Source organism: Theobroma cacao, chromosome 3, assembly GCF_053813885.1.
Source record: "Theobroma cacao isolate CCN51 chromosome 3, ASM5381388v1, whole genome shotgun sequence".
NCBI classification, from domain to species: domain Eukaryota; kingdom Viridiplantae; phylum Streptophyta; class Magnoliopsida; order Malvales; family Malvaceae; genus Theobroma; species Theobroma cacao.
In genome coordinates this window covers 36,745,534-36,773,431 of record NC_142641.1, presented here as the reverse complement: position 1 = coordinate 36,773,431, position 27,898 = coordinate 36,745,534, and the positions used below count along the sequence as shown (strand labels likewise).

The following is a 27,898-nucleotide window of genomic DNA, read 5'->3' as shown; positions in this document are numbered from 1 at the left end:
CACAAAATGTTGATATCATCAAGTAAATCATGATCAATCATTAAAACCAAACAAAATTTTGAACAAGTATCAGAAGTAGATACAAAGACATCAAATATACAATTAGTCACATAGACATACAAATATAATAATGACATACAAGGAAAATCGGGGCTAAGAAAACCTGAGAAAAATTTCCCGACATTTCTATCCAGTAGAAGTAAAACAAAGCAAAAATAAAATCTAACCTCTCTCCCATTAGGCAGGAACGGCCTCAATGACTCTTGCAAAGTAGAACTGTGTAGTGATTAGCCCTCTCTTCCTTATTTTCCACCCAACCTTATTCAATGCCCTTTCCACATCTGCCTCCGCATGAAGATATGCCCTTGTCGCCTTAGATGGCCCTGGGAACAACTCTCCAATCCTCTTTAACAGATCATAATAAAATGTCTTGGGTGCAAAGCTCAAAATTAATCGCTTGTCAGCTAGTGAAGCAAGGTGAGCAATCATTCCATCTGCTTTGCTCTGCGGATAATGTATTAGAACATCCAAGCACACCATAGTATCATATTTTCCATCTAAACTCTCCAAATCCTTCACTTCAAATTTTGGCATAACCGGCGCAATACCACCATTCCCTACTACTAACTGCTCCTTCGCCTGCATTATATTATTACACAATTCAGGACCGCAACTCGAAATCAACAAACTACAAAAACATTCTTTGCAATTACATAAACAATATACAATTTCGCATTTTGTTCTTTGAAATAAACACTTAATTTGAATTATCCACTAAGCATTCATTAGTTAAAACTCCATTATCCAAACAATGCATAAGATAAGACCCGTAATCAAACCAAAATTTCAGTCATTTTTTACAAAAAACGGTTATGACAGTTTAACTGCTCATCTTACTGACCTGTTTCTCAGCCTCAGCCACCATGGCAGCGGAAATATCGCTAGCCGAAACAACCGCCCCTTCTTTCGCTAAGGGAATTGCGAGACAGCCTGTCCCGCACCCGGCATCGCAAACTGTCACTCCTTTCAGCGAGCCTTCATCAGTCAATATTTTTATCACATTTTCAACTGTCTTCGAGTGCCCCAGCCTAATATCAAGCTGGACCTTGTTGACATCATCGGTCTCTCCGTAAATCTTCTTCCATCTCTGGAAACCGGAATTGTTAAAGTAGTTTTTGACGACTTCTTTGTCGCCACCGCCGACTTCTTCGGCTTGGAGGCGACGTCGGCGTTCGGGGTCAGCGAGGGAGAGAACGGCTGCTAGGGCGGCGACGGAACCTCCGCCTATGAGAGCAATGGTGGTTCCTTCCACGGCGGAGAGGTCGGTGACGGAAGCGGCGGTGAATAGAGAGGGAATGGGGGTGGTAGTTATGGTGGTCCTGAACGGCGTCGTTTTATGTTTGTTGGGGAGTTTTGAAGGGAATGCGCAGAATCTGGAGTTGGTGTGGAAAGGAATGTGAGAAGATAGAGACGCCGAGTACGCCATAATTTTGACTGAATTATTTAATTTTCTTTCTCCCTGATTCCCTCGATTTGTCTCTCCGGCCGGTGAGGAGAGGTTTGGTTACGTGTCTACTGTGAAGGCAGTGATGACAATTTTGATAGAATTTTTTAATCTTTTGTGGATATGATAGAGCTGATCCTCTGGATTTCTGTGGGGTCCACCTTGATTTAAGGCGTTTTTTATTATTCCCTTGCAATCCTTAATTACACTTCACGAGGCAGACAGATATATATATATATATATATATATATATATATATACTTGAAAAAAAGTTTCACCCAAATCGATTTAGCATTAAATTAATTTTACATTTATTACCTTTTTATATTACTTGCATTTTATTAATCTAATTCTTTTATCTGTTTGATTTTATGTTTTAATAAATCATACATATTAGATTTTAATTTAATAAAAAATATTTAGTTACTTATCTGATAATAATAAAAATTACTGTTTAATATATAAAAAATAATATTTTTAACAAATATAAAACTTAAAATTTTATATACAAGATGAATGGAAAAATTAATAATTTATAAAATAATATAAAATTAATAAATTTGACATAGTGTAACTAAATATCTCCTTTATATATTGAAAAGATTAGCTGCTAGCTTTGCAGAGTAAAATAAAAAATAGAAAGCTGTTAGTTCATATGAGGTGTCAGATTTTTAACCTTCCGAAACAGTAAAAATCCCGACAACAGCCTTGGCGTCGCGCCAAACACACTTCAAAAGCACATACGTGGCGCGCAGCGATTGGAAGTGAACCAAGTGACCGTTCTAAACTGCCAGCGCGTTAACCGCGAACGAACTTTGAAAAGAGAGAAAAACGAAAGAATCACCGACTCAGTGTTCACCCGGAGCTGAAAGAAGTTGGAGAGAAAATAAGCTCAAGCCCTCTCAAAGACACGCACAAACAGTCAAGTCTCAAAACCAAGGACATCTCTTTGTCTTATTCAATAAACGTTTCTTGACGAACCCTTAAGGTTTTTTTTTTCTTTTTTATTTTTTCCACGTCTTCGAAAGCGACCTCTTTTGCTCTGTTCACTTAACTTCTTACTTTCCACAACTATACAAATAATTAGACAACAAATCTGATCCAATTGTTCTTTGGAATACTCGCTTGATTTGCCTTCTTGTTTATACGTGAGAGACTGAGCTGAGTTTATCGGGTTTCCGTCAGCGCAGGTGTGAGCCAGCCATGGCGATTGGGGCGTGGATTTTGATTGCATTGATGTGCGTTTTCTGGTGCGAGGTGGAATCTAAGTACATGGTTTACAATACGACGTCGAAGATAGCTCCCGGGAAACTTAATGTTCATTTGGTGGCTCATACGCACGATGATGTTGGTTGGTTGAAAACTGTTGATCAATACTATGTCGGCTCCAACAATTCCATTCAGGTCTTTTTTTTTTTCTTTATTTTTGAAAAAGTTTTATTTTTTTGGATTTATTGATCAATATTTGACTTTTTTTGTTCTTTTTGTTTGATTATATTTGCAGGGAGCTTGTGTTCAGAATGTTTTGGATTCTATAGTGCCGGCACTGTTAGCTGATAAGAACAGGAAGTTCATTTATGTTGAACAGGCAACTATTTTTTTCCTTTCCTTTTATTTTTTTTTTCTAAATCCCGGTATAATTTGTACTTGAAATTTGAAAGGATTGGAAAATATTGTTCTGTGATTGAGTACAGGCATTTTTCCAGCGGTGGTGGAGAGATCAGAGTGAGGCAGTTCAAGAGACAGTGAAGCAGCTTATCAACTCGGGTCAACTAGAGCTAATGTATAGGAATAAACTCAAATTTGCTTAAGATTTTGTTATCATCTCTGGTCATGATTTTTTCATTTTGTGGGAAATTGTGGGATTATGGCATTTAAGTTTTGTGGGACATTTGACGTTTGACTTGCAGAAATGGGGGCATGTGCATGCATGACGAGGCAGCCACACATTACATTGACATGATTGATCAAACAACTCTTGGACATCGATTTATCAAAAGCGAATTTAATGTGACCCCTAGGATTGGTTGGCAGATCGATCCCTTTGGACATTCTGCAGTGCAGGCTTACTTGTTGAGTGCAGAGGTATGGCTTCTCTTGTCGTCACTGATATGTTAAACACTTGTCCAGTCGACACAATTTTTTTTCCTTCTCAATTAGACAATACTTTGTCAGTAGAACACATTTGTCCTCCATCCGTTGTCTACCAATCTGCTAATTACAAGCTTGTTTGCTGGCATAGGTTGGATTTGATTCACTGTTCTTTGCGCGAATTGACTACCAAGACAGAGCTAAAAGGAAAGATGAGAAGAGCCTTGAAGTTGTCTGGCGGGGCTCTAAGAGTCTGGGTTCATCGTCACAGGTGGGTGGATAGTGTAATTAGGTTCGTTCAGATGTTAAGGATGGGTGCGATTACTAGTCACTATCTCGGTTCTTGACTTTAGGTCAAATTCTCTAAGTGAATCGATTACTTTTCTTTAGATATTTGCTGGTGCATTCCCTGAGAATTATGACCCTCCCAGTAATTTCAACTATGAAGTTAATGATGATTCCCCAATTGTCCAGGTAAATTCTTTGTTAGAGATTATTAACAAGCTTTTAGTTCATATGCTTGAGCAAAATGTGATTATATGTTTTTGTCTTCACTTAAAGGATAACATGGAGTTATTTGACTACAATGTCCCTGAGCGCGTGAATGAGTTTGTAGCAGCTGCATTATCTCAGGTAGTAAGATGCCTTGTATCAGTGATTTCTCAAGCTTACTAATTAAAATTACATCGGCATGGCATGTCTTTAAGACTTCTGCTGCAGCATCAGCTTCATTTGGTCTGGTTTCTGTCTGAAACTGTACTGTACTTTCCCAGTCTCAGATGGGCATTGGAACCAATTTTTCTATGCTATTATATATTTATATGAATATGCTTGTTTGGCGAAGATACAAAATTATTTTGAACCCGAGTATTTGGCTCATTGGTTGGTGCATTATCCCCCTACCTAAAGAGCAGGGTTCGAATCCCCCCTCTCCCAATTATAAAAAAAAAAAAAGTATATCTTGTATGACTGGAATTACTTTTCCCCTTTATTAATGAAATTGCTCTATGCAGTTGACTCTTTGGTAGAGGCTGTTGCTGGCCGTTGTCAATTGTTTAGAACCAAGATCTTACTTATCAAGGACTTCTGCAAATTCTTGTCTGCACTGCCGCTTAGTGTATTCCATTGTTATGAACTTGGATTTGCATTTGTTGTATTCGGAAAGGTTGACGCTTGACACTTACCAAAAATTTCTCGACTTTTTCAGGCTAACATAACTCGCACAAACCATGTAATGTGGACTATGGGAACAGATTTCAAGTATCAATATGCACATACATGGTTCCGGCAAATGGACAAGTTCATTCATTATGTTAATCAAGTTAGTATTCTCCAAGACTTTTGTTATGCATTATCTAATATTAGCTAAATAGGACATTCTTGTTGTCTTCTGCATTTTCTGCCCTGTCAATTTGGCATTCTTGCTACTGTTTAAGTTTGACTAGTGATGTTACAACATGTAGCAACTATTTTTCAATCTGTTAACAGGTTATCATTTACAAAATAGACATGATTGTATGTTACACTAACTTCAAAATCCCTCCCCCCAATTCAAAAAAAATGTGGTTAACAAGCTTCAATTTGACATGTCTTTTCTTGTTTCATATGAGAGTGTAGATACTTGATTTGGTTAATATTTATTCTCTAAAAAATTATTTTACAGCATAATATTATATAGAGGATAATGATAACAACCATTACAAGTGAAGTACTACCATATGTAGAACGACTAAAACAAGTGAAGTATTACTCTATGCGAAACAACTAGAATAAGTGAAACACTACTTTATGTAAAAAAACTAAAACAAGTGAAATGCTACTTTTCATGCGATATAACCGCGTCACACGGATGGTAGTGAAAGCAATTTGAAATAAGTGGCAGTGTTCATGGGTTATTTTCATCTTAGGATGTTTCGGGGATTTGATTTGGTGGCTTAGATGTGAAAGTAATTAAGAGGTCTTCCCTTAACCTTTTTCTAAAGTACAAGTGTTTCCTCTTTTTACCTTATTCTTGTGTACCTGTTCATATACAGTTTCCTTTCTTGTGCCTTTTAACGTATATTTATCCTATGTTACCTTCTACTCGAGAACAAGTCTTATTACACTTAATTACTTCAACGGTCACATAATGGGTTTCTAACCATTACTCGACATTAACTTTGAGTAACGGTTACCCAATATTAAAGCTCTTCTTAATAAAGTCATTCATGCATTAAAGCCTTTTCTTATAGTGATTACTTTTGGCAGTATATAGAGAACCTACACCAATTCATTCAAGGGCTCTTTTCCCTCTAGAGCTAAGACATTCTCCTTCAGAGCTTCTCTTCAAATTCTCCCTTTAATTCTCGTCTACTCCCTAATTCACTTCTTATTGTTTTCCACTTATCACAATACTCAGTACTTCAGTAACTGCTCCGATTTTCCTTTCCGCTGCCTCAGACGCATCCTTTATTTGTTTGCAGCGCTTCCTTTCCCTATCATAAGAACTCCCTTTACAAAGAGTTATGAATCCCATGATGTCCTTTACATGGATCAGTTTGAATCTGCTCATGCTATAGAAATAATCCTCAAATTAACCTCTATATGCTAGTGTTGTTTTCCTTGCTAAAGGACCTTTGATTGTAATGCTTGTAGGATGGACGTGTCAATGCTCTATATTCAACCCCATCAATATATACTGATGCAAAGCATGCAACAAATAAGGCTTGGCCACTCAAGACTGATGACTACTTTCCGTGAGTTTAAATTTTTTTAAGGTTAAAATTTGTCTATATAGGAGATTTTCCGTTGGTCATGTAACCTGCATTCACAATTGATACATGCAATTATCAGATATGCAGACCGTATAAATGCCTACTGGACTGGATATTTTACAAGCAGGCCTGCACTCAAAGGTTATGTTAGAACAATGAGTAGCTACTATTTGGTACGACTTTCATCTTTTTTAACTGGTATCAATCATGTCATATATGTCTTCCTACATCATTTTAGCTTGGTTTACCATGTATAAACAACAGGCAGCAAGGCAATTGGAATTTTTTAAGGGAAGAAGTAAAGTGGGGCCTAACACTGATTCTTTAGCTGATGCCTTAGCAATCGCTCAACATCATGATGCAGTCAGTGGTACTTCAAAGCAGCACGTGGCTGATGATTATGCAAAAAGACTATCCATTGGCTATGAGGAGGTAAAGTTTATATGCATTTATTCTCCTATAAATACTTAAGAGGCTTAAGCTTCTTGTGATTCTTCTGCAATTAATGGTTCTTGCAGACTGCAAAGGTGGTTGAATCATCACTTGCATCTATGACAAGGTCCTCTTCAAAGGCTGATAGTGGGAGCCCAGTGACTGAGTTTCATCAGGCAATAGCAAGACTCTTTATACTTATCTAATTGGCTGTTTTTCCGTGGTCAAGGCTAGCTAGCTGAACTCAATGACCTTGTGCCACCGTCAGACAATCTAATCACAAATCTGCCTTTTTTGTCTTCCCTAGCTTTTAAGTGATGATTTTAGCTGCTTGCAGTTTGCTAATATAAATTATGAGATACACTAGCTTGGCTAATGGCTTTTCCCCTCTGTTTCAGCCAACAAAAAAGAGAAAGAATAGCATTTCTTCCCATTAGTAATTAACTTTGTCCAAACATGTGGACTTGTAGATTTATATAGACTCCTGATTAAAATTGCATGTGCCTATTTGGGCAGTTAGAGAAATACTTAAAAGTGACCTGTGAAGCTCTAAATTTTCATTAGTATATTTATCCTTTCTCATCTCAATCATCAGTAATGTTATAGTTTAAAAGAGAAAAAAATGCATATTTGAAGCTCTGATCTTTTTGATCAAAAACAAAAAGCTCTGATCTTTGGTTTAAAATATTGAAGCATATATTTACTTTATTCAGAGGTTCTTGTAGCATATTTCAATGCCATTGTTAGTAGATTTCTCTAATTGTTTTGATAGGAAAACCTGGATATATTTTCCTGGAAGTTCCTATTTTGATTTACAGCTTCAAGTAACCGTGTAGAGGTAAAATGAACTTGGATAAGGAAAGCAATTAGTTTTCAAATCCAGTTTCGATGCCTTTTTACTTATATTTCATGGTCAGTAAAAAGCTTATCTTCACGAACAATTACTAGTATTCATAAGCTCTTCTTTTTTACCCTCACTTCTAAGATAAAACCTTTTGTGGATAGGTTCCTATTTGGATGGGGTTGTTTATTAATTTGACTTCAGTTTGAGTCTACTGATTCTGAATTTATCCTTCTCAGTGTCTGCTTCTGAATATAAGTTATTGTCCTCCATCAGAGGTTGATCTGTCAAATGGGAAAAATCTGGTAAAGAGACTAGCATTTGACATTTCATCTCTTTTGCTATAATTTTCCATTGATTATGAAAAGATTAATCTAACTCCTTCTGTATTATATTCTATTGGTGTATTATTCTCTCAGGTGGTTGTTGTCTACAATCCTTTGGGATGGAAAAGAGAAGACGTTATTAGAATTCCTGTGAGTATATAGTCTTCTTAATGCTATGATCTTTACTTTCCATGGCTTTAATTTGATACTGCACATATTTCCCAAATTCCCAATTTACTTGTAAACAAAAAATGAGTGTACATCTGCCCGTATACAAGTTATTTGTTTGTGTTACGTGTATGAATGCAAAAACTGAGATATATACATTCAATTCACATTCATGCATGCCTTACATCTCTGGGGAGGAGTTTTTATTTGCCTTTTATGGGGGACTGTGTTTTGTCTTATTGTTTTATTATTGCTACATAATTCTCTTGTGTCTACACTCTCATATGTGCATGTGTTGGTTGGGCAGGATGAAAGATGAACAACATTTTATGCATTTTACTTTGTCCTTATGCTTCTGAAATGTGATTTTGCATCATCACTTGCTGCAGGTTATCGATGAGAATGTCATTGTTAAGGATTCTGGTGGAAAAGAAATTGAATCACAGCTTCTACCTCTGCAAAATGCATCTTTGGCCATAAGAAATTACTATTCTGTGGCTTATTTGGGTAAATTTCCAAGTGCTACTCCAAAGTATTGGCTTGCATTTTCAGCATCTGCACCACCTATTGGTTTCAACACTTACTTCATCTCAAGAGGCAAACGACCAGGTTACAAATATTATAGCTATATTGTGAAAATAGTAATACCTAGGACCATGGGATTTCTTATTAGCATTCTATTGACATAAGCTGTATGTTTGGTTGGCCTGCTTCTCAGTGATAGCTACTGCTTCAAAGAGCCACGTAGTGTACAGTTCTGAAGAAAAACGAAGTGATGTAATTGAAGTAGGGCCAGGCGACGTGAAACTTGTGTATTCTAAAAACCAAGGAAAACTCATTCGCTATATTAATAGCAGAACTATGGTGTGTTCTTTGGTTCTCCTTTTATATTTTTCTCTTTAAATCACTGAGTCACCCCCTCCTTGTCTGTCTATCTATATATGTATATATGCGTATGTGTGAATTGTTTCTAATTGCTTGATTAGACGAAACAGTTTACTATATATGTGTATCTTGTTGAAGTTAATGCTTGCTTTGCCAAGTGGACCTTGTGACATGTGGAAATCTACTTGTACTTCATGCACCATAGTGTATGTTTTTGTCTGGTTTGATGACTATACATGGATTGATGCATGGAAGCTGGACTATGATGTTTTACACTTGTTAATCCCTTTAGAACAAGTGTTAATAAGTTAATACAGATGTAAGTTCATGTATAAGCTTGTTTTGTAATGTTATTTTCAATGTGTGATCATCATGTACTAAGTGTATGTAGCCTTTGTTAAGTTTCTGTTTTCAGTGCTTCATAACAGAGCACGTATTGAATGAAAAATCATCTGTTCTTTTTTTATTTTCTCAACATATCTTACATCTGATTTCTTATTGTATGAAATTGAAGGTAAAAGAATCTGTAAGGCAATCATATAGCTTTTATTCTGGAGATGATGGAAGTGTGGATGAACAGGTGATCATATACCTTTTTATAGAAGCCTCTTTACTGATTTTTTTTTTTAATTTTCATAATTCTTATATAATTTTCTTTTCTCATTCTTTACACTAGTGGTATTTGACTATACAAGAAAAATTTTGGAAATAATTATTTTGATTTAACTTGTTGAAGGCCTCTGGAGCATACATCTTTCGTCCAAATCACACATATCATACCAGATCAGATGGGCAGGTACATATTTTTGAAGCACACTCTTAAGAATTTACATCTAACCGCAACAAGCTTCAAATTTTATAGGATGGGAAAATTTTTCAGGCTTCTTTTACCGTTTTGCGAGGACCATTATTGGATGAGGTACACCAGAGAATCAATTCATGGATATATCAGGTTAATCTCTCATCAAATGACATGGGCGTCAATTTGTTTAGTTTCTTTTCCTACATAGCCTTCCTTATTTTGTGTAAGAATCACAATATGATCACAGAAAACATGTTAAAGGAAAATAAATGTTAGCTTACATTTATTTTATTGAGACACTCAAATAAAGGTGCAACATGTAATTAAAGTTAAAATCTATCTTAATTGGTCTAATTACTAATAAATTATTTCAAAATTATGTTCTGTACTTAACCTAAAGGAAGAAGAGTTTTAGATGGTATAGATCATGGATGAAATGGATGTGCTTGTAATATGTTGCACATATAATCAACTTATGCCCCATTTCCACCCTCTCTCTTTCGTCATACAAATTGCACATGGTTGAAGAATCGAATCTTGTTTGTATAGAATTTTTACTATGGCATGGCAAAGGGTTGACTAGATTTGGACCATAAATTACCTGTTTGCTTGAATAGATGTCTACAATTACTATGATCTGATACATTCTGTTATGGGTTCAGATAAAATTCTCTATCGTGCTCTCTAAACTTGAAAGTAACGGGTTCCTTAACGCTCAATACTTTCAGTAACTAACATCATTGTGTGCATAAACAGATCACAAGAGTGTACAAGGGAAAGGAGTATGCTGAATTTGAGTTCACTGTAAGTCATTTACATTTATGATTTTTCTGATATTCATGTACATATTTATCCTAAACATTGTAGGAGGATATTTTTGTGTTAGAGCTGTTTGCATAACAATAAATGTTCTTAATTTTAGGTTGGGCCTATTCCTATTGATGATGGAATTGGAAAAGAAGTTGTGACTCAGATTTCGACACATATGAAAACCAACAAAACATTCTATACAGATTCCAGTGGTCGTGATTTCATTGAAAGGGTTTGTTGCCTGGTTGTCTTGATATATTAGCATGTTGATGGAGTATGTATGAATAGCAATATTTGATCTCTGGAATATTGCTTGTACGTAGCCTTTATGGAAATTATTATTTTGCAGATTCGAGACTATAGGAAAGATTGGAACCTGGAAGTGAATCAACCTGTTGCAGGAAATTATTACCCTGTATGTTAAATACACCGTTATGTTATCTCCTAAAGTTCTTTTAATACATCCTGTAGAATAAGAAGCCAAATCTGTTCAGTTGACAATTTACCATTGTTAAGGTCAGAAGTCTGCAGTGTATATCTAAGCATTTGAGTTCAAATTTCACCTAATTGAAAACTGAATTTTCCTTTTATATATACTTGATGAAAGAAGGAGTGCGAATAATATCATATGAAACTGTAGAAGCTTATTCATATTTTTAAATTGTGAAGGGTGGGCATTTGGGTTTATTAATTCAAGACTAGCAAATTATCTCTGGATAAATTGTCTTTTTGTGCTCCATGTCCACTTAAAGATGAGGCTCGCTGTATATAGATGAATGAATGTTTATTGTTTGCAATTATTTTATGCAATGTAGTTAGTTTGTATTGCTGCTCTGCATCTCTTCTTATGGAACTACTGCTTAACAACTTTTTAACAATCTGCAGTTTGACTGGCTGGTCTCTTCAAGGCTCTGCCCTAAGAAGTTTTTATTTGCTTTCATTTCAGATTGATCTTGGGTTGTACATTAAGGATGACAGTAAGGAGCTCTCAGTCTTAGTTGATCGATCTGTGGGTGGAGCCAGCATTAAGGATGGTCAATTAGAACTAATGCTCCATAGGTTTAATCTCTTGCATTTCTGTTGCTTGTTCGTTTATCTATTACATTCTATAAGAATGTCAGTGGATGGATACCATGATAATCAATTATACATTTGATAAATTTTTTAAATCTATAATTTTGGTTCTTCCTTCTTTGTATAGGAGGTTGCTTCATGATGATAATAGAGGTGTTGCAGAAGCACTAAATGAAACAGTTTGTGTTCAAAATAAATGCAGTGGACTAACTGTAAGAAAAAATCAGTCGTATCTTTGATCTTCAGTTTCCAGCAATACTATACTTTTCACATATATATTTGTTAACAAATCAAATGTTGATAGATCGTGGGGAAGTATTACCTAAGAATTGATCCTCTTGGAGAGGCATCTAAGTGGCGTCGATCCTTTGGTCAGGAGATTTATTCTCCATTTCTCTTAGCCTTTACAGAGCAGGTGAAAGCAATAACTTGAACTATCTTGTTGCCGATTGTGGTCAACCAGAGACTAATAAACGTTTGGTTAGCATTTTGCAGGATGGAGATGAATGGGCAAATTCCCGCATCTTATCCTTCTCAGGGATGGACCCCTCTTATGTTTTACCTGATAATGTTGCAATGATAACCCTCCAGGTATGTATCTCATGTCTGTGTCTTGTTAATGTACTAGTATTTGTTCAATTACCAGTCTGTTGAATAGCATAATGAAACTCTCAGAAAATGATAAGGAAAGGTGCAAAAAAGATTCCCCAGAATTTTTATCGCCGCACGAGTTGTGTTCAGGGTGTCAAACTCTACCTAATACATTGTATATGTGATCGAATAGATAGCTTCAATGCCCTTTTGTACTACAGCAAAGTATCTCCTCACCAAGGCTTAGACATATTAATTTCATGATCAGTATACTTTACCTCTTTTAAAAAAAATATCTGCAGGAATTGGATGATGGAAAAGTTCTTCTTCGGTTGGCACACTTGTACGAGGTTGGTATTTTGTTTAATGTATTAAACTTAAACTGATGATCAAGGCCTGATTTGACAAATAGTTTAATTAAGGCATCTTAACTAATCAATGTCAATTAATTAAGAATTGGGAAGTTCTTATAACTATCATACCTTTATGAATAGATTCTCCTTAGCATCTCAACTTTTTCCACTTGAAGGCTGATTATGTATGCGAATATGTACATTTGTACATATATACATGCACATATACGGAGAGTATATACAAATAATTAGCACTACAATGCATTTTTCAGCATTGATTGGTTTTAAGCGTTTGGCAACATTTGGCTTTTGACCACATTCAAGAGTAGAAATTCTTTGTTCAGCATCAAACTGGCATATACTGAATTAAACTATTTCTTTGGTGCTTCAAATGCAAGATTGGGGAGGACAAGGATCTCTCAGTTATGGCAAGTGTACAACTGAAAAAAGTATTCGCACATAAGAAGGTAAAAAAGGCCAAATGGAGTGCGTGAAAATTCTACCGATTACCAATTCTGATAATATTTCATTTCTTCTCATATTCAGATAAATGAAGTAACAGAAATGAGTCTATCTGCTAACCAAGGAAGAGCAGAAATGGAAAAGAAGAGGCTGGTGTGGAAAGTAGAAGGCTCATCTGGAGAATCTCCCAAAGTGGTGAGGGGAGGACCTGTTGATCCATCAATTTTGGTGGTTGAACTTGCTCCAATGGAAATCCGGACCTTCGTCATCGAATTCCATTAGAAGAAAATCACTGGAAGAAACAAGTTCCAATAAGTTCTTCATTGTTCCTGAACAATGATCAATCATGCGAGGGAGGTAAGCAACTAGCAAGTAGGTTACTTTCAAATTTCTTGCCGAGAGATGTATTGGCTCCAAAGCAAACAGCCTTCTGTAACATTAAATAAAACTAATGCTTGCTGCTTCCCTCATTTTATCCGCTTATAATCTAATTAACGCACTCTTACATCCAACTAGACATATATAGACCAACTGAAGTGTTGTTGAATGAATGAAATTAACTCATTTGATGAATGCACAAAAGCTATCAGACAAAATAGAATGGAGTGTAAATATTGGAAAGGTAACTTTTTCCAGATTTTATCGCACACTTTGAGTGCATGCAAAGGCAAAAATTATGCACGAAAGAAGAAGCAAACGTGTGGTGAAAATGCAGTGGAAGAAATGTAACACTGCAGGGTTATCAGGCTTGGTTGGTTCCTCTACAGCGGTACTTAAATTGCTATGTAACACTGCCAAAATTCAAAACTAACCCCATCTAGTTCCATATCAAATAAATTCAAATAAATAACTCTAAAATGAAAAAAATTCCACTTTCAGATCAAAAAAATATGTCAAGTGTCATCCAAAAATATTACTTGAGTTAGTTTTAGTATATAGTATATATAGATAGATATTTATTTATTATTATAAAATTAAAAAAAGTAAAAAATAATAATTATTAAGAATAACTGACTACATGTCAACCAACAACTCCTTCAAAATAATTTTTATATATAGTATAAATATATTATAATATTAAAAAATGTTTAAAAAAAATCCCTAAGAATGATTATTGGTTGCCATATATGGCAAGTAAATAACTCATCACATGTCAACCAATAACCCTCCTTTGAGACAAATTTTATATATAGATATTTCAAAAGTAAAGACTTGATATTTCTTATTTGGACTATTTGGATTTTTTGGAAGAAAAGTATAGTATAGAATGTCATGCATTGCTATACCTTCCCTCCCACTTTGTTTCTCCTTATTTAACGTTTTTGGTCAAATAATTTTAATTTTAATTTTAATTTTTATATTTAAAACATTATATAAAATTAAAATTTTTAAAAATATGTCTTGGAAAAATTTATTAAAAATAATTATAAAATTGATTTCATTTGAATTAAAAAAAGCCACAAATGTAATATAACAAGAATAATTAACAAGCAAATGTTTGGAAATTGGAATCAGGCCCAATCTCAAAAAAAAAAAAGTAGTGTTCTAGAACTCCGAGATCCATCATATTTGGATCCAGTAAGCTAGGCCCAACTCCAATAGAAGATTACAAGATGAACTGTAAAATCCAACAAAGGGCCCATCAAGAAAACCCAGGCCTGAGCAAATCATGATTAGAGCTTGGAACTCCCGGATCCGTAACCGGATCCGCAAAACCCCATAAGAAACAGACAGTCGAGTAAAAGAAACTCGAGACGAGCCGTAGCACACCATTCTTTGCTAGATTAATCCAAGGTACGTCCGTACTCAAATTTGTTTAGATCCCTACACTCTGTTTGGTCGCAGGTGAAATGTGTTCATATTTTCATTCAATTTCCCGGCCACCAATCTGCCAGAAACTTGTGTCATTTTTTCTTCATTAAATGTGTAAGTTTTGTGGTTTTTGTTGGCAATTGTAGGTGCCATGGCGAAGGTTAACGAAGCAACGGCAATGGAAATTGACGATCCAAATTCAAACGTTTCCGATCAGATCAGCCCCAAGTACTCAGTCCACGGTCAGTTTTTGTTGTTTCTCTATCGACTTTATCTTCAATTGCATCAATAATAGTATTTTAACGGCGAGATTGAAGGTTCTAGCTGTTTTTCTTTTTCATTTCTATTTAAAATTGTATAATTTTGGCTTCCGTTTTCAGTTTTACAGCTTCTAAAGTCTGCACAGATGCAACATGGATTACGACATGGAGATTACGCTCGTTACCGGTACATTTACGCGAAATTCTTTTATTTTTTTAAAGAATTATTAAAATGCATTCTCTTACAAAGGTTTTGATTATTTTGGATGTTATTAATGTTTAAATGAATTATATTGGCGCTGCAGGAGGTATTGCACTGCTCGTTTGAGGAGGTTATATAAATCACTGAAATTCACACATGGCCGTGGTAAATACACCCGAAAAGCCATTACCGAGTCCACTGTCACTGAAGTGAGGTCTGTCTTGTTAATTTTTGTAGTAATATAAAAACTTTTACATCTCTGAATGTCTTGTTCATTTTTCTTTTAATTTAAATTATTTCCATTAGAAGCTCTCTCCATAATGTTATGTCTTCTCAATAGACCATCATTGGAGAGGATTGGCTAATGGATGCAATATGGAGTCAAGTTATCATAGTTTTTCTAAGTGAAAACTGTAATTTTGATTTGATTTAAAATAGGTTTCTTCATCTGGTTCTATACACGGCAGAGAGAGCTTGGAGCCATGCCATGGAGAAAAGACAGCTTCCAGATGGCCCAAATGCACGCCAGCGTATCTATTTAATTGGTAGATTACGCAAGGCAGTAAAATGGGCTGATCTGTTTTCACATTTGTGTTCTGTTAAAGGAGATTCCAGAACATCTTTAGAAGCTGAGGTGCGTTTGCAATTTGGTTGTTATTTTTGCATGCTATTTTTGTAGCTGTAAAGTAAACATGCTTTTTTCCTGCCTACAGGAGGAAAGAAAAGAAGCAGAAAATAGCGTGTACTTGCATTCTTTTCTTTTTTAAATTTCTTCCATTGTTTCTGTTCCTATATTTGGTCAAATATTGTGCCTTTTGAGTCATGTAGAGGTGCAAATGCTTTAATTTAGTAAGTAAAATATTGCTTACAAAGGTATGGCAGTGAGCAGAATGAGTTTTTGCTCTCTGTATTGGGTGAGCTTTACCCAGATATAAATTGTGCTCAGAGGCACAGACTTTGTAGTTGTGGAGGAAGAAGTGAAACTAGGCATGCCTCTAAATATCCATGCATCTTAGTCAAATTTCTGATTGTCTATTGTGATGAAACTTCAAATTAGTACAGCCTTTTGTGGATCTTCTTTCTTGATGAAGTTTGAGTTCTTTCTTTGCACTTCATCTTGTTTTGTTTTTTATTGTAGGCCTATGCATCCTATATGAAAGGGAATTTGTTGTTTGAACAAGATCAGAATTGGGACACTGCACTGAGGAATTTCAAAAGTGCCAGGTTTGTGCTTGTCTCCAATAGTATCTGGACACATAGATAACATTTATCTTGTTAGAGTATATAGCTAAGTTTTTGCCTGATCTGCAAACTACCCTGTCAAAAGGAAAAATTAAATATCCTTCATGATATTTTTTTAATGCTGTTTTCTCAATTAGAGCACACAGGGCTAACATCTTTGATTATGTTGCAGGGCTGTCTATGAAGAACTTGGGAAATATGGAGATGTGGAGAATCAAGTCTTGTGTCGTGAACGTGTTGAAGAGCTTGAACCTAGTATTCGGTACTGCCTTCACAAAATTGGAGAGTCAAATTTGCAAGCTTCTGAGCTTTTACAGATTGGTGAAATGGAAGGTCCTGCCCTGGACCTTTTCAAAGCAAAATTGGAGGTTGGTTCATTCCTTTAAACCGGAAGTATATGCATGCATAGTTTCTTTTATTATCATGATTACAGTTGCCTGTATTAAGTGTGAGTGACTTGCTGCCTTTTTATTTTACCAACTGACTTGCTACCTGCTGCCTGGCTATGAGAACTTAGTTTCTGTCATATCTGTAAAACGACCCTCTCACTTTCTCTACTTTATATTTGTTATCAATTCTTAGGTGTCTTAAAAAAAGAAGCTTTCAAATTCCATAAGAACTACGTTTTTGCAATGCTTTACCACCTTACTCAAGGTGAAGTGATGGGTTTTAATACATGATATCTTTCTGAATTAAAATGCATCATTTTGTTAATATTAGTTCAATTGGAGCAAACTAATGATTTCCTTTTCTTAGTAAATTTTGATAAGATGTTTGTGCTATCATTTTCAGCCTTCAAGCTGATCCTTTGCTTGCAGAAATTTGCATCTATGACAGAATATCTTAAGCTGCTTTGTCATAACAAGTTTGTTATGCAGTGGCTAAAGCTTGTATAAATGATAGTTTCTTTGTAAGATGAATGCTCATTTGTTTATAGCTCTTGAAATTGGTTATGCACCTCCTAAAAGCTTGTATCAGATGACTGTGCTGGGAAGGGAGAGAGAGGAAACAAAAACTTTCTTCTTTTTCTGTTGCTTTATTCTGCAGAGGGTTTTGTCAGTTAGACTGATGTCTTATACTATCTTGATTTGCAGGCTGTAATGGCAGAGGCAAGATCACAACAGGCTGCATCTCTGACAGAGTTCTATTGGCTTGGCAATAGATTCCCAATTACTAATGCAAAAACGCGGGTTGCCATTTTGAAAGGTTTGCTATTAGTTTTTTTTTTTAATGTCCTGTGTGATTTTCATAATGAGATTAGCATGTATGTTGTTCAAATTAAGAATCAAAACTGAAAGCCAACTCAAAAATCATTGTGGTAATATATGATTGACCATTAAATTTTTAATGGCTTTTGTTTCTGAAATAAGATGTTGACTCACATTGCATATACTGTTACAACTGAAGAATTTTTGGTTTAGCCTTTTTCCTCGATAGTGATTAAAATATCATAGTATCAAGGGCATGGATCAATGAATAATTGCACTACTCTGGTTCTCTGCTTACAGTTGGGTCTTTTATCTCTTCTTAGGATGACTTTTGGTTTTGAGTTGTCTGTCTTCTAAAAATAGTCTCATTTTATCGGCACTTACAGTGGTTAATTTTTTTAGCTTTAAGTTGATGACTAACCTAGCACCTATTTTGTAAGCCACACAGATGCAGATTGCAGTTGAAGATAGCATTCCAATTCTATGCTGCAGTCTTTCTTGCTTTCCCTCTTTTTTCTACCCTTGATTTGAAATGCAGCAAATTTGTGGCAATAACAAATTTATAGCTTTGATTGATTACTGTTTCACTAGTTATGGTTTGTTCTTTAATCGTAGATGTGAAAAATGTACCTGTGTGCTTCAAATTTGGACTCTAGATTGGCTGGTCATTCTTGAACCCTTCAAGTTGGTTTATAATCCAATTATAGTCTAAATTGATAATTTTTTCTGTGTAACCATTTGTGCAGCCCAAGAACTGGAAAAGGATTTACATGGTCCATCAGCAGATTCACTTTCAGCAGAGAAAAGACTTGCAACTTTTGATAAAATTTTTACAGCATATCATGAAGCAAGGAGCTGTATCAGGAGTGACTTGGTATGAAGTGTTAATCAACAGTTTTGCTGTCTTTTCATAGAAATTGAGTCATTATTTCTTCTTTTCTTTTTTCTCAAGAAATTTTGCATTTCTTGAGTCATTATTTCTACTTATTTAGTACCATTTATTAGAATTTTAAAATTTGTCAATTGCTTATAAATTATTCTATTTTAATTTCACTTTTATGAGGCTCATGTTCCTGATTTGGTGTACACTTTAGGCCAGTGCAGGTAATGCTGAAAATGTGAAAGATGACTTAAATGGTCTCGATAAGGCAGTTAGTGCTGTACTAGGACAACGAACAATTGAGCGCAACCAGTTGTTGGTTAGCATTGCAAAGAGCAAACTTACTAGGCGTCGTGATGACAAAAACGAGAAAGTCACCAAGCCTGAGGAGTTGGTTCGCTTATATGATCTTTTATTACAGGTTAGCTTCTATCAAGGAGTATTTTTTTTTGGCATGCCTTCCCTCCCAGAAAAGAAGCTTGTTTTGAGTAGCTCCTTTCTTAATTGATGCTATTTTTGGCAGAATACAGCTGATCTATCTGATTTAGTTAGTTCCGGAAGGGATAGAAAACCTGAAGAAGTGACATTTGCAGAAGAGTGTCAACTTAAAAGTTTGGCCTTCCGAGCAGAAAGGTTTAATTTCTGTGAGCTCTGTAATATCTTCCTTTTATCTTTCGTTGGTGGGCGGGGGAGTTTTGGGGTTGCTACACTTCTGTTGTTTTTCTTCATACTGAGGATGGTTATTATCTGTCAGAACTCTTGCAATCATAGCCTAGCGATATATATATATATATAAACATTTTCCTGGACATGTTCAAGGATAATATCATTTTTCTTTTTGACAAAGAAAAGGGAATACCGTTTGATTGGTTATACTCAATTTTTGGTTACATTTTGAATATTTCTATTCTATGTGCAAAGTTATTCATTTGCTTGAGCTCTGGATATAATGACATTATGCAGTATTCTCTAATATCTTTCTTTATTGGAAGGACTTTTTCCTTCTTTTGGGTGGTGTTGGGAGGTGTGAAAAGAATTGATAATTTCCTGCTTTTCAAAATGATGAAACTGAGTCTTTTTATGAAGCTATTTAATTAGTTTTGAGATTGATATTGGGTGTGTTAATACAAAATGTTGCCTTGTGAAATTATACATGGACCTCTGGACTTGTTTGCAGGTGCTTCTACTTGGCAAGGTCATACAGTCTAGCTGGAAAGAGAACGGAAGCATATTCAATATACTGCCGTGCTCGCTCTCTTGCTGAGAATGCCCTACAGAAGTTTCAAAGTCATAGTAACATTGAGCAGGTGTCTACATTTATTAAGGGGTTTGCCTTCCCCACTATTTTCTGGTAGATTTTCTACATTAGTTTGACAACTGCTGAATGCGTATATTGCTTTCTGCATGCAAATTACCTGCTTGACACTTGAAATGTTTTCTTCCTGTTAATGAACTCCTTAATGGAGTCATTCCCTAGCAATATCTCGTAATTTTAGGTTCAGACATCTGAATGATATAATCATGATTAAAATTTAATCTCTATCTTCTTATCCTTGACAGATGATGATCAAAGAGTTGAAGACATTATATGATGAATGCAGATCTTACAGTTGCATAGAACATGCAACTGGAATTATTGAGGAGGAGAAGGCTCCAGAGAATCTGTCAAAGAAGATATCTACTATATCACTAAATGGTGCTCACAAGAAGGTATTATTTATGCTTTCCCCATTCTTGGAATTTATAATAAGGGTCTGTCATGCATGCACACATAAATATGTAGTCAGGGTAACGTTGCACTGAATTTGGAAGTATTTATTTTTACCTCATTGGAACTTTTATATACTTAGTTTTATGAAATCAACTATTGGATTCTGCCATCTATCATTGTAGAATTTAGATGATGCATGCAAGTTTTCAAGTTGATATGATATTTGGAACTCATAAGTTGTTTCCATTTACATGAGCTCTCAACTTCTTTTGTATCCTACGGTTGGATTGGTGAACTGTAAACTTGAAAAAGAGCTATTTCCAATGTTGTTTTCTTGAATTTGGAATGGTAAATTTATTTCAGTTGTTGATTCTTTCTTATATTAAAAAAATTGAGAATGTATTATGGACGGACACATCTCTTGGTCCCTATTTTGCTACATTGATGTGATGTGCGCTTTGGATCTGTTTCAGGTGGAAAAATACCTTCTTGAGAAACTTGATCTCTATGAGTCTGCAGTCAGTGATTCCAATGTGAAAGCTCTTCCTCGTATAGAACCCTTCCCCCCAGCCTTCCAGTCAATACCTCGTAATCCTATTGTTCTAGACCTGGCATATAATGCTATTGATTTCCCATCTCTAGAGAACAGGATGAAGAAGGACAAGAAGGGCTTCATAAGTAGGCTTTGGCGTTGAGTTAGATAAAGTTTTCTTGATCCAAAAGGAAAAAGCAAAGGAATAGGACCCAACAAAAAAATTCGTTTACTTGATGAGGTTTTGACATGCATTGGCCTTTGACTGCGTATTTAGAAGCTGAGTAAATATTATAACTGTAACTTTTTGGGAATTATATAGGCATGAGATATTTGAGCTTTTCTTCTGAAACTATATGGGGCTGAAACATAGAGCTGGATTAATTTTGTTTCCTTTATATTGCTGGGTGGTAGAGGAAAGAGGATACATTTCAATACTTTCAGAAACTACTATTTGGATCGGCTGTTGTGTGAATGGGATCCCAATTCCCAATCTTCAAAAGAATCTTTTAACAGGTTTCGCATGGCTGCCCCCAAGTTTGCTTATTTGTGTTCCTTTATTCTGGTCAAAAGCATGAGCATGATGTGCGCTTTTCAGGTTTTTATTTCTGTATACTACGCTATCTATTACAGCATTTCCTTAGATTTTTGGGGTTTCTTTTCTTCTTTGGTGCCTATAGTCCTATACATCCCATGACGCAAAGATTTCTTTGATCCTTGGAGAAGGGAATAAACAGGAGCTAAATGCTTAGGTGTCTGCATTTGTCAGTGTTTTGCATTATAATTCTCGGCACTAAACTAATTTCTCATATTTTATTAGAAAGGCTTTGGGACTTACGGGCGACTTTGCACCTATAATGAGCCCTGGATCTTTAATCCTTTTTTCAAAGAATGAAGAAGTTCAGAGCATCAAGTTCGGATCTCTCTTTTATTCATTCAGCCTACAGCAAAATAGCTGGCTGTAGTAGATTATAAGGGTGACCTCGTGTAAGCATGTTTTTCTTTCGATTCACTTGCTGCTTGAAGGGTTTAACCTTTGTCATCAAGCCCTTGGGCAGTTGGCCCTCCCCAACTTTGCTTTTTGCTCGATGCAATGGAGCCTACAGTCTTTAAGAACTTGGTTGTTCAAAGTCTGGGAATTCACCTTATTACTTAGAAAATAAAATTGAAAATTCTCAATGTGGTCTATGTTATAGAATTTAGTGAACGATTGGTGATTACTGCTAAAAATGGATTATTACTGAATTCCTGAAAATAATCTGCACCTTTCTTTTTCTTTAACAATCATATTCCATTGTGCCCAGGAGACATCATAAAAAGGCTGTCATTTTTTCTCTTTCATATGTCCTAAAATTATTGTGATGGGACCAGTTCATAGACCCTAGCTTGCAGTTCAGCTACAGTCGAATGCAGAAATTACATTCCACGCTTGGGAGGTAAACCATCTGGTTCCAAGTGCCAAGTGTCTTCAGGTATGCCATACTTGCCAATTCCGGGCACCCTGAAGGCTGGAACTCGATGTGAGAAACTAAGTTTCTCTTCCTTACGAACTGTATGGGTGAGATCAAACCCATCGTATTGTATCCTGCGGAAGAAAGTTAGGTAACCCTTCACTTCTCCAAGCCTAGCTACTTTTACTCCATCTTCTTCAAAACCTGATAAAACTTGTACAATTTGGCACTGGTAGTTTTCATAGTTAGAGCGATTCCACTTGGCATTCCAGTTTTTATACATAGCCCATATTTCACCTTTTTGCGGGTAAATCCAATAGAATGACTCGCATGTGCTTTGTTGGCACTGGACTAAATAGGAGAACGTTGACATGTCAAGGTTGACACTAGTTCCACTGACTTTAAATACTCCACAAGCCATAGGAAGGTTTTCTTTCTGCCAGTGGATCTCATGATCAAGGATCGGTAGAGGTTCTAACTCTGTTCCACAAACCTGGCTCTCTGAAATTATACCATTTATTCTGATATATTGCCTGGGCATTAGATCCTTTCCACAGTATACAGCCCATACCTGTCCTGTTGCCAAATGTTTCTGTGTTAAACCCGGCTTTAAATTTTTATTCTCTAGATTTTGATTCGAGAGAGAAGTTGGTCTAGGTAAAAGGCTTCTTTTCTCATTCGGTGATTGTTGGCTATCCATGTCTTGAATCATGTAATCTGGCAAGGCCATCTGGTCTAGCTCGAACATCCCATCAGCAATATTATCAATCTCTCCACCTCTGAACCTATATGCTGGAACATTGTGTGAGAACATGTACATATTACTTGGGGAGATATGGAAAGTGATGGGATTTCCTCCCATTATTTGCCTCTTGAACACATATTTGAAACCATTGACCTTAACCAAACACATAGCATCTGCACCTGAATATTTTGAAAACTCTGATAGGACCTCAACTAGCTCAAATCTGCATCCTTTCACAGCATCAGGATCATAGGACCAATCATCAAGGTCCCAATCCTTGTATAGTGCCCAAATTTCACCTTTTCTGGGATAGATTTCAAATTGATCCCCTATTACACATTGAGGCCAGGAGCATTTGTAGGATGAAATAATGTGCCAACTTACATCCTCCTTCGTCTCTGGAACCAATTCAAAAGATCCACAAGCAACAGGGAGGCCTTTATCACACCATCTTCTCTCACTAGGACTAGTAGGGATTGGTTTCAACCAGGTAACACAAAATGCTGATCTTGAATTTATAGTGATTTGAGCATACCGGTAATTGTGCTGCAACTTTGCTCTATAATGACTTGCCCAGATTTGACCTGGCTCAAGATAGTCTAGTTTCCTGTCATCCTCAAAGTTATAGTAGTCCTGGCAAGTTACAATCCCCTCCAAAATGGTAGGCAGGGAGTTTGTTGATGAACTTATGCCATCTGAAGACATGCCTATCTTACCATGTTGGTTTTCAAAAGTTGTTGAAGACGACTGTTTCTCCACAGAATTTCCAACAGCGGTTAAAATTGTTTCTGCTGTTTTTTTACTGCCATCTATATAATTCCTGTGAGAATCCATTGAGGAGGTTTGAGTAGTACTTATCGTTTCCCTATCTGAGATGCTTTGACTACATGGTGCTTGGAACTTAAAAGATCGATAATCTTCACATCCTGTACCCCTTTTCAAATCAAATTTAGAACGTGTCTCATTATTTGAAAGAGTGAGAAATGCATCTTGTATGTGTTTCAGAGCCAACTCTGCTCCAGGGAAAGTCCTCACGATAGGTTGCAACATGGAAACAAGCTTCTGGTGACGCTTTCCTATAACAGACTGAGTAGATGGTGGTGTAAGCTGAAGGATCCAGTAGTAATCGATTCCATAAGCAGGAAACTTAACACTAGCAGCAGATAGTATATCACACACAGTCAACATGGACTCAATATTATCAATCCCAGGTGAAAGCTCTTTTGCTCTGAGTAAGTGTTCCCTGGCACTGGCATAACCTTTCTGAGTCATCATTTTCTCAGCAACTCCTTTTTCTTGAAGAGCCTCCAAAACCTTTTGATTCATCTCCTTTGAGGTGCCAACCTTGATAGTATGCTTCATCCTAAATTATCCAATTCAACTTGAGAAAAGAGCTTCAAAAGTAGTAGATGATGTGATCAAAACCAAGTTTTCATAACCTGCAACAAGAACAACATATAGTTCACAAAAATTACTCAAGGGAAGAGGGAACTGTTGCCCAAACCAAAAGCATTATTCATCTCGTTTTAATTATCTAAACATCATTATTAGTTCCTATTATTAGAAACATTCCATCCCCAAAGTATTGAAAAGTTAAACATTTCCAGCTCATTTTCGTTCTTCTTGACCCCCTCAGTTTTCTTTTCAACAAAAAGGAGCATAAAATAACATGTAAAAACAGAAAGTTAAAGCAATGAAAAGGAGAACCATGAAGATGATATAGAAATATCAAAAACGAAAAATATCACATTTTCGGATAAATAGATACTAGATACCAACAGTTCATAAAAGAGTATTAAACCAAAGAAAAAGATGAAACAAACCCAGAAACCTTTCCAGAACCTAAACCCATTATCACAAAGATTATAAAATCTTGAATAAAAGGAATCCATCTTTTAGCTTGAATTCATACATTTAAGTAAAAGAACTTACATATGGATAATCTGGCTAACAGTTTTTGTTGCTTCTCGTACAGTATCGAAACCCGAAAACTATACATACACACATAACAGGGTAACAGGTAAATGTGTATAACCATATCCCTATGTATGTTAATGTTGTGTTTGTGTACGTATAAGAGAGTAGAGAGAGATTGCTGAAGAAAGACAGAAACAGCAGGCAAAGGAGAAATGGTGGTGAGCTGAGCTGGTGGCACACAATTTAGTAGCATCTAGAATAAATTTATCAAAATTGAAGCTCCTAGTAAAAAAAAGTAATTATTTTTACGTAAATAGTCGCGTATCTGTTAATTAATTTGATTTGATATTTTTTTATCTAAAAGTAATTTATTTTTTAAAATATTCAAATATTCTTACTTTTTACATAAATAAATTACAATTCAATTTACTTAAATCGATTTTATTTGAAACATGCCTTGCCTTCCGTATCTCTTTATTTTCTTTTCCTGATAGTTAAGTTTCAATTTGAAGGATAGATGTGACTATTATGGTAAAAATGGTAACAATTTTTTGCTCACAAATTTCAAGTGTTTTTCTTATCTTTAATTTATAATATATTTATTCTAAAGTTTAAGATTTCTAATGGTACTCTTAAGGATATTTTGATATTTTTATCACAAAATGAAAAGTAAGAGAAAAAGGAGGATAAGAAAAAAATATTAAAAGATGTGATGGAACTCTTAAGCATACATATTTGATCTAGATGTTTAGATTTTTAATGTGATTAAAATGTTTTAAATTTTTGGTAAAATAAACAAAGGGAGAAAGGAGGATAAGAAAAAAAATATATAAAAAGTATGAAAATTTTTTACCATTACATTTTCTCCTTTTTGTTATAATTTTCAACAATTTGTTCAAAAATTGTCAAAATATAAAAATTTCTCAAATTATATTTTTTAAAATAGAAAAATGTAAATATATGTTAATGCATGATTGTTTATAACTATTCAATAAAATTTAACCTTGCGAATGATTTAGGGTGTTGCATCATGAAATTGGCGTTCCCCTTTATCAGCAGTGGTGATTTTTGTATGATTTTTTTTTCCTTTTAGCATTAGCAATCAATTTCACAATCAGTATGCCTGAATCATAAACTAAATCGATTAATTAGCATCTTTATCAGCTATGAAGTCCAAAGAAAGTTGAAATTAAATAGTTCAAACAAAGGACAAATTAAATTAGTTATCCATTGTAGATGAAAAACAAGTTTTAATTTCTAAAGCAGAGGACAAACAAATAACAAGTCCTTTGCAGACAACCATGTTCAAACTTTAAACAGTTCACCAGTAACTGTAATTGTCTGCATAACTGGTATAGTGGATCATAGGGTTAACCTTTGGCGGTGGCCTAGAATTGAAAAAACCATATGGAGGAGGCACCGCTGGCGAAGGCGGAGGCCGCATTAGCCCAAATGGATGGTATGGAGGTGCTGCTGGCCTTCCAGTCACCGGCGGAGGATAAGACTCAAAGGGTCGATTATATGGCATAGGACCACCATACTTGGGCATAGGCGTCCAGGGAAATCGCCATTTGGACGGTCTATCCATCGTTGAGGGCTTCCCTATCGTGGATACTCGACTTTTGGTCTCATCCAAGTTCTTTTTTGCTCCTCCAATATTCTTAGAAAACAAACCAATAAACCTTTTCTTGACTTTACCCTTTCTGCTTTGCTTGCTGATGGTGGGATCAGGGTGTTGACAAGTGATGCTGGCATTGCTCTTCTTAGCTGCAGGTACCTCTCCATTATCATCTTGACCATGATCATGGTCATCGTCAGAATCAGACACAGCATCACAACGACAACAACAGTCTTTTTCCATTTTGGAATGTGATCCGTGATGATCAGAATTATCAACCCCTTTGTTGGAACAGCTGGTACTGCCCTGAACATCTTGCTTGGGGGACCTTCGGAAGGACAAAAGCTCTGCATATTTGCCCCATTTCTCAAGCTTCTTCACTATAGTCATTGGGTTTACTTTTCCTGAAACTGTTACCACTCCGTCGGAATCGTAGACGATGGACTCCGCTCCTAGTTGTAGGGAGACATAGAAAATTTCAGCAAAAAGCAATTTAATACAAACCAAATTAGTAGTAAAAATGGAGAAACTACCTTTGATTTTTTGTAACTTCTCCTTTACTTTCAATCGACACATGGTGCAACAGTTGATATTCACTTTCAGAGTACAAGTCTACAAATATATATTCCAAGGAAAAAAAAAACATTAACAAAATTCCATCACGAAAGATATGGTATAAGCATAAATCTGTGAAACATAGTAGTGCTAAATGAGATTAGGATATTACCGGCAAAGCTTGGCGATGTTCCATGGAATTGGACTGATTTCTTAACAGAGATGTTTATGTTCTTCGGTTAGGAACAGAGCATTGACAGGGGATATATAGAGAGAGAGAGAGAGAGAGAGAGACAAACTTTTAGACTTTGCCTTGTTTTGTTTTGAGAGGTTAGTTTAAGGAAGTTGTTAAGCTTTCCATAAACATTGGAGTCCGGAGATCTTGGGAGATTTTACAAGAATGAAATTTTAGGGAAATATGGAAAGCCTTTTTCCATAATCTTAATTTTTGGTGGTTAATTGGTTATATTTTGTCAGTTATACAAGGGAAGTGAAATCTTAGGGAATCCCAATAATTACTTGATGGAACTAATCTGTTTGCCTTGTGAAATAGAAATATAGAATCAGGCTGGACCAATTATATAAATCTAAATGTGAAATCTATTGCTTTTGAATGGATTATATATTTATTTGATTATAATTAAAAAATTAAAAAATTATAATTATAAGTAAT

General features: G+C 35.6%; 5 protein-coding genes across 6 annotated transcripts; 2 read left to right on the top strand and 3 right to left on the bottom strand.

The window, feature by feature from the left end:
- Positions 1 to 9: 9 nt before the first annotated feature.
- Positions 10 to 1,608, bottom strand: CHLM (magnesium-protoporphyrin IX methyltransferase). The gene is made up of 2 exons (XM_007038075.3): positions 902 to 1,608; positions 10 to 639 (listed from the first exon to the last, which is right to left on the bottom strand). The coding sequence occupies exons 1-2, from the start codon at positions 1,484 to 1,486 to the stop codon at positions 238 to 240; spliced, it is 987 nt and encodes a 328-aa protein (XP_007038137.3). The 5' UTR covers positions 1,487 to 1,608; the 3' UTR covers positions 10 to 237.
- Positions 1,609 to 2,576: 968 nt separating this feature from the next.
- LOC18605198 (putative alpha-mannosidase At5g13980) lies at positions 2,577 to 13,604 on the top strand. Its single transcript, XM_018117770.2, has 29 exons — positions 2,577 to 2,908; positions 3,009 to 3,092; positions 3,199 to 3,287; positions 3,415 to 3,589; positions 3,747 to 3,866; positions 3,986 to 4,069; positions 4,157 to 4,228; positions 4,803 to 4,916; positions 6,230 to 6,330; positions 6,428 to 6,521; positions 6,613 to 6,780; positions 6,867 to 6,956; positions 7,861 to 7,926; positions 8,041 to 8,097; positions 8,505 to 8,724; positions 8,834 to 8,979; positions 9,515 to 9,580; positions 9,737 to 9,796; positions 9,881 to 9,952; positions 10,559 to 10,606; positions 10,725 to 10,844; positions 10,962 to 11,027; positions 11,559 to 11,671; positions 11,814 to 11,898; positions 11,991 to 12,101; positions 12,182 to 12,277; positions 12,580 to 12,627; positions 13,029 to 13,097; positions 13,177 to 13,604. Exons 1-29 carry the CDS (start codon positions 2,708 to 2,710, stop codon positions 13,372 to 13,374), a joined length of 3,033 nt encoding a protein of 1,010 aa, XP_017973259.2. The 5' UTR covers positions 2,577 to 2,707; the 3' UTR covers positions 13,375 to 13,604.
- Positions 13,605 to 14,800: 1,196 nt separating this feature from the next.
- Positions 14,801 to 21,463, top strand: LOC18605197 (signal recognition particle-related / SRP-like protein). 2 transcript variants are annotated; one of them, XM_018117771.2, is made up of 14 exons: positions 14,801 to 14,886; positions 15,051 to 15,146; positions 15,285 to 15,351; positions 15,470 to 15,580; positions 15,805 to 16,000; positions 16,505 to 16,590; positions 16,781 to 16,976; positions 17,703 to 17,814; positions 18,563 to 18,690; positions 18,911 to 19,117; positions 19,220 to 19,329; positions 19,874 to 20,003; positions 20,257 to 20,406; positions 20,881 to 21,463. In XM_018117771.2, exons 2-14 carry the CDS (start codon positions 15,056 to 15,058, stop codon positions 21,100 to 21,102), a joined length of 1,806 nt encoding a protein of 601 aa, XP_017973260.2. In that variant the 5' UTR covers positions 14,801 to 14,886; positions 15,051 to 15,055; the 3' UTR covers positions 21,103 to 21,463. The 2 variants fall into 2 exon arrangements, with proteins under 2 accessions (XP_017973260.2, XP_007038129.3); XM_007038067.3 differs by having other exon boundaries at positions 14,866 to 14,937.
- Positions 21,464 to 22,156: 693 nt separating this feature from the next.
- LOC18605196 (uncharacterized) lies at positions 22,157 to 24,554 on the bottom strand. Its single transcript, XM_018117096.2, has one exon. The coding sequence runs from the start codon at positions 24,495 to 24,497 to the stop codon at positions 22,356 to 22,358; it is 2,142 nt and encodes a 713-aa protein (XP_017972585.2). The 5' UTR covers positions 24,498 to 24,554; the 3' UTR covers positions 22,157 to 22,355.
- A 1,706-nt stretch (positions 24,555 to 26,260) lies between these two features.
- Positions 26,261 to 27,707, bottom strand: LOC18605195 (uncharacterized). The gene is made up of 3 exons (XM_007038064.3): positions 27,398 to 27,707; positions 27,204 to 27,282; positions 26,261 to 27,122 (listed from the first exon to the last, which is right to left on the bottom strand). Exons 1-3 carry the CDS (start codon positions 27,419 to 27,421, stop codon positions 26,374 to 26,376), a joined length of 852 nt encoding a protein of 283 aa, XP_007038126.3. The 5' UTR covers positions 27,422 to 27,707; the 3' UTR covers positions 26,261 to 26,373.
- Positions 27,708 to 27,898: the final 191 nt, after the last annotated feature.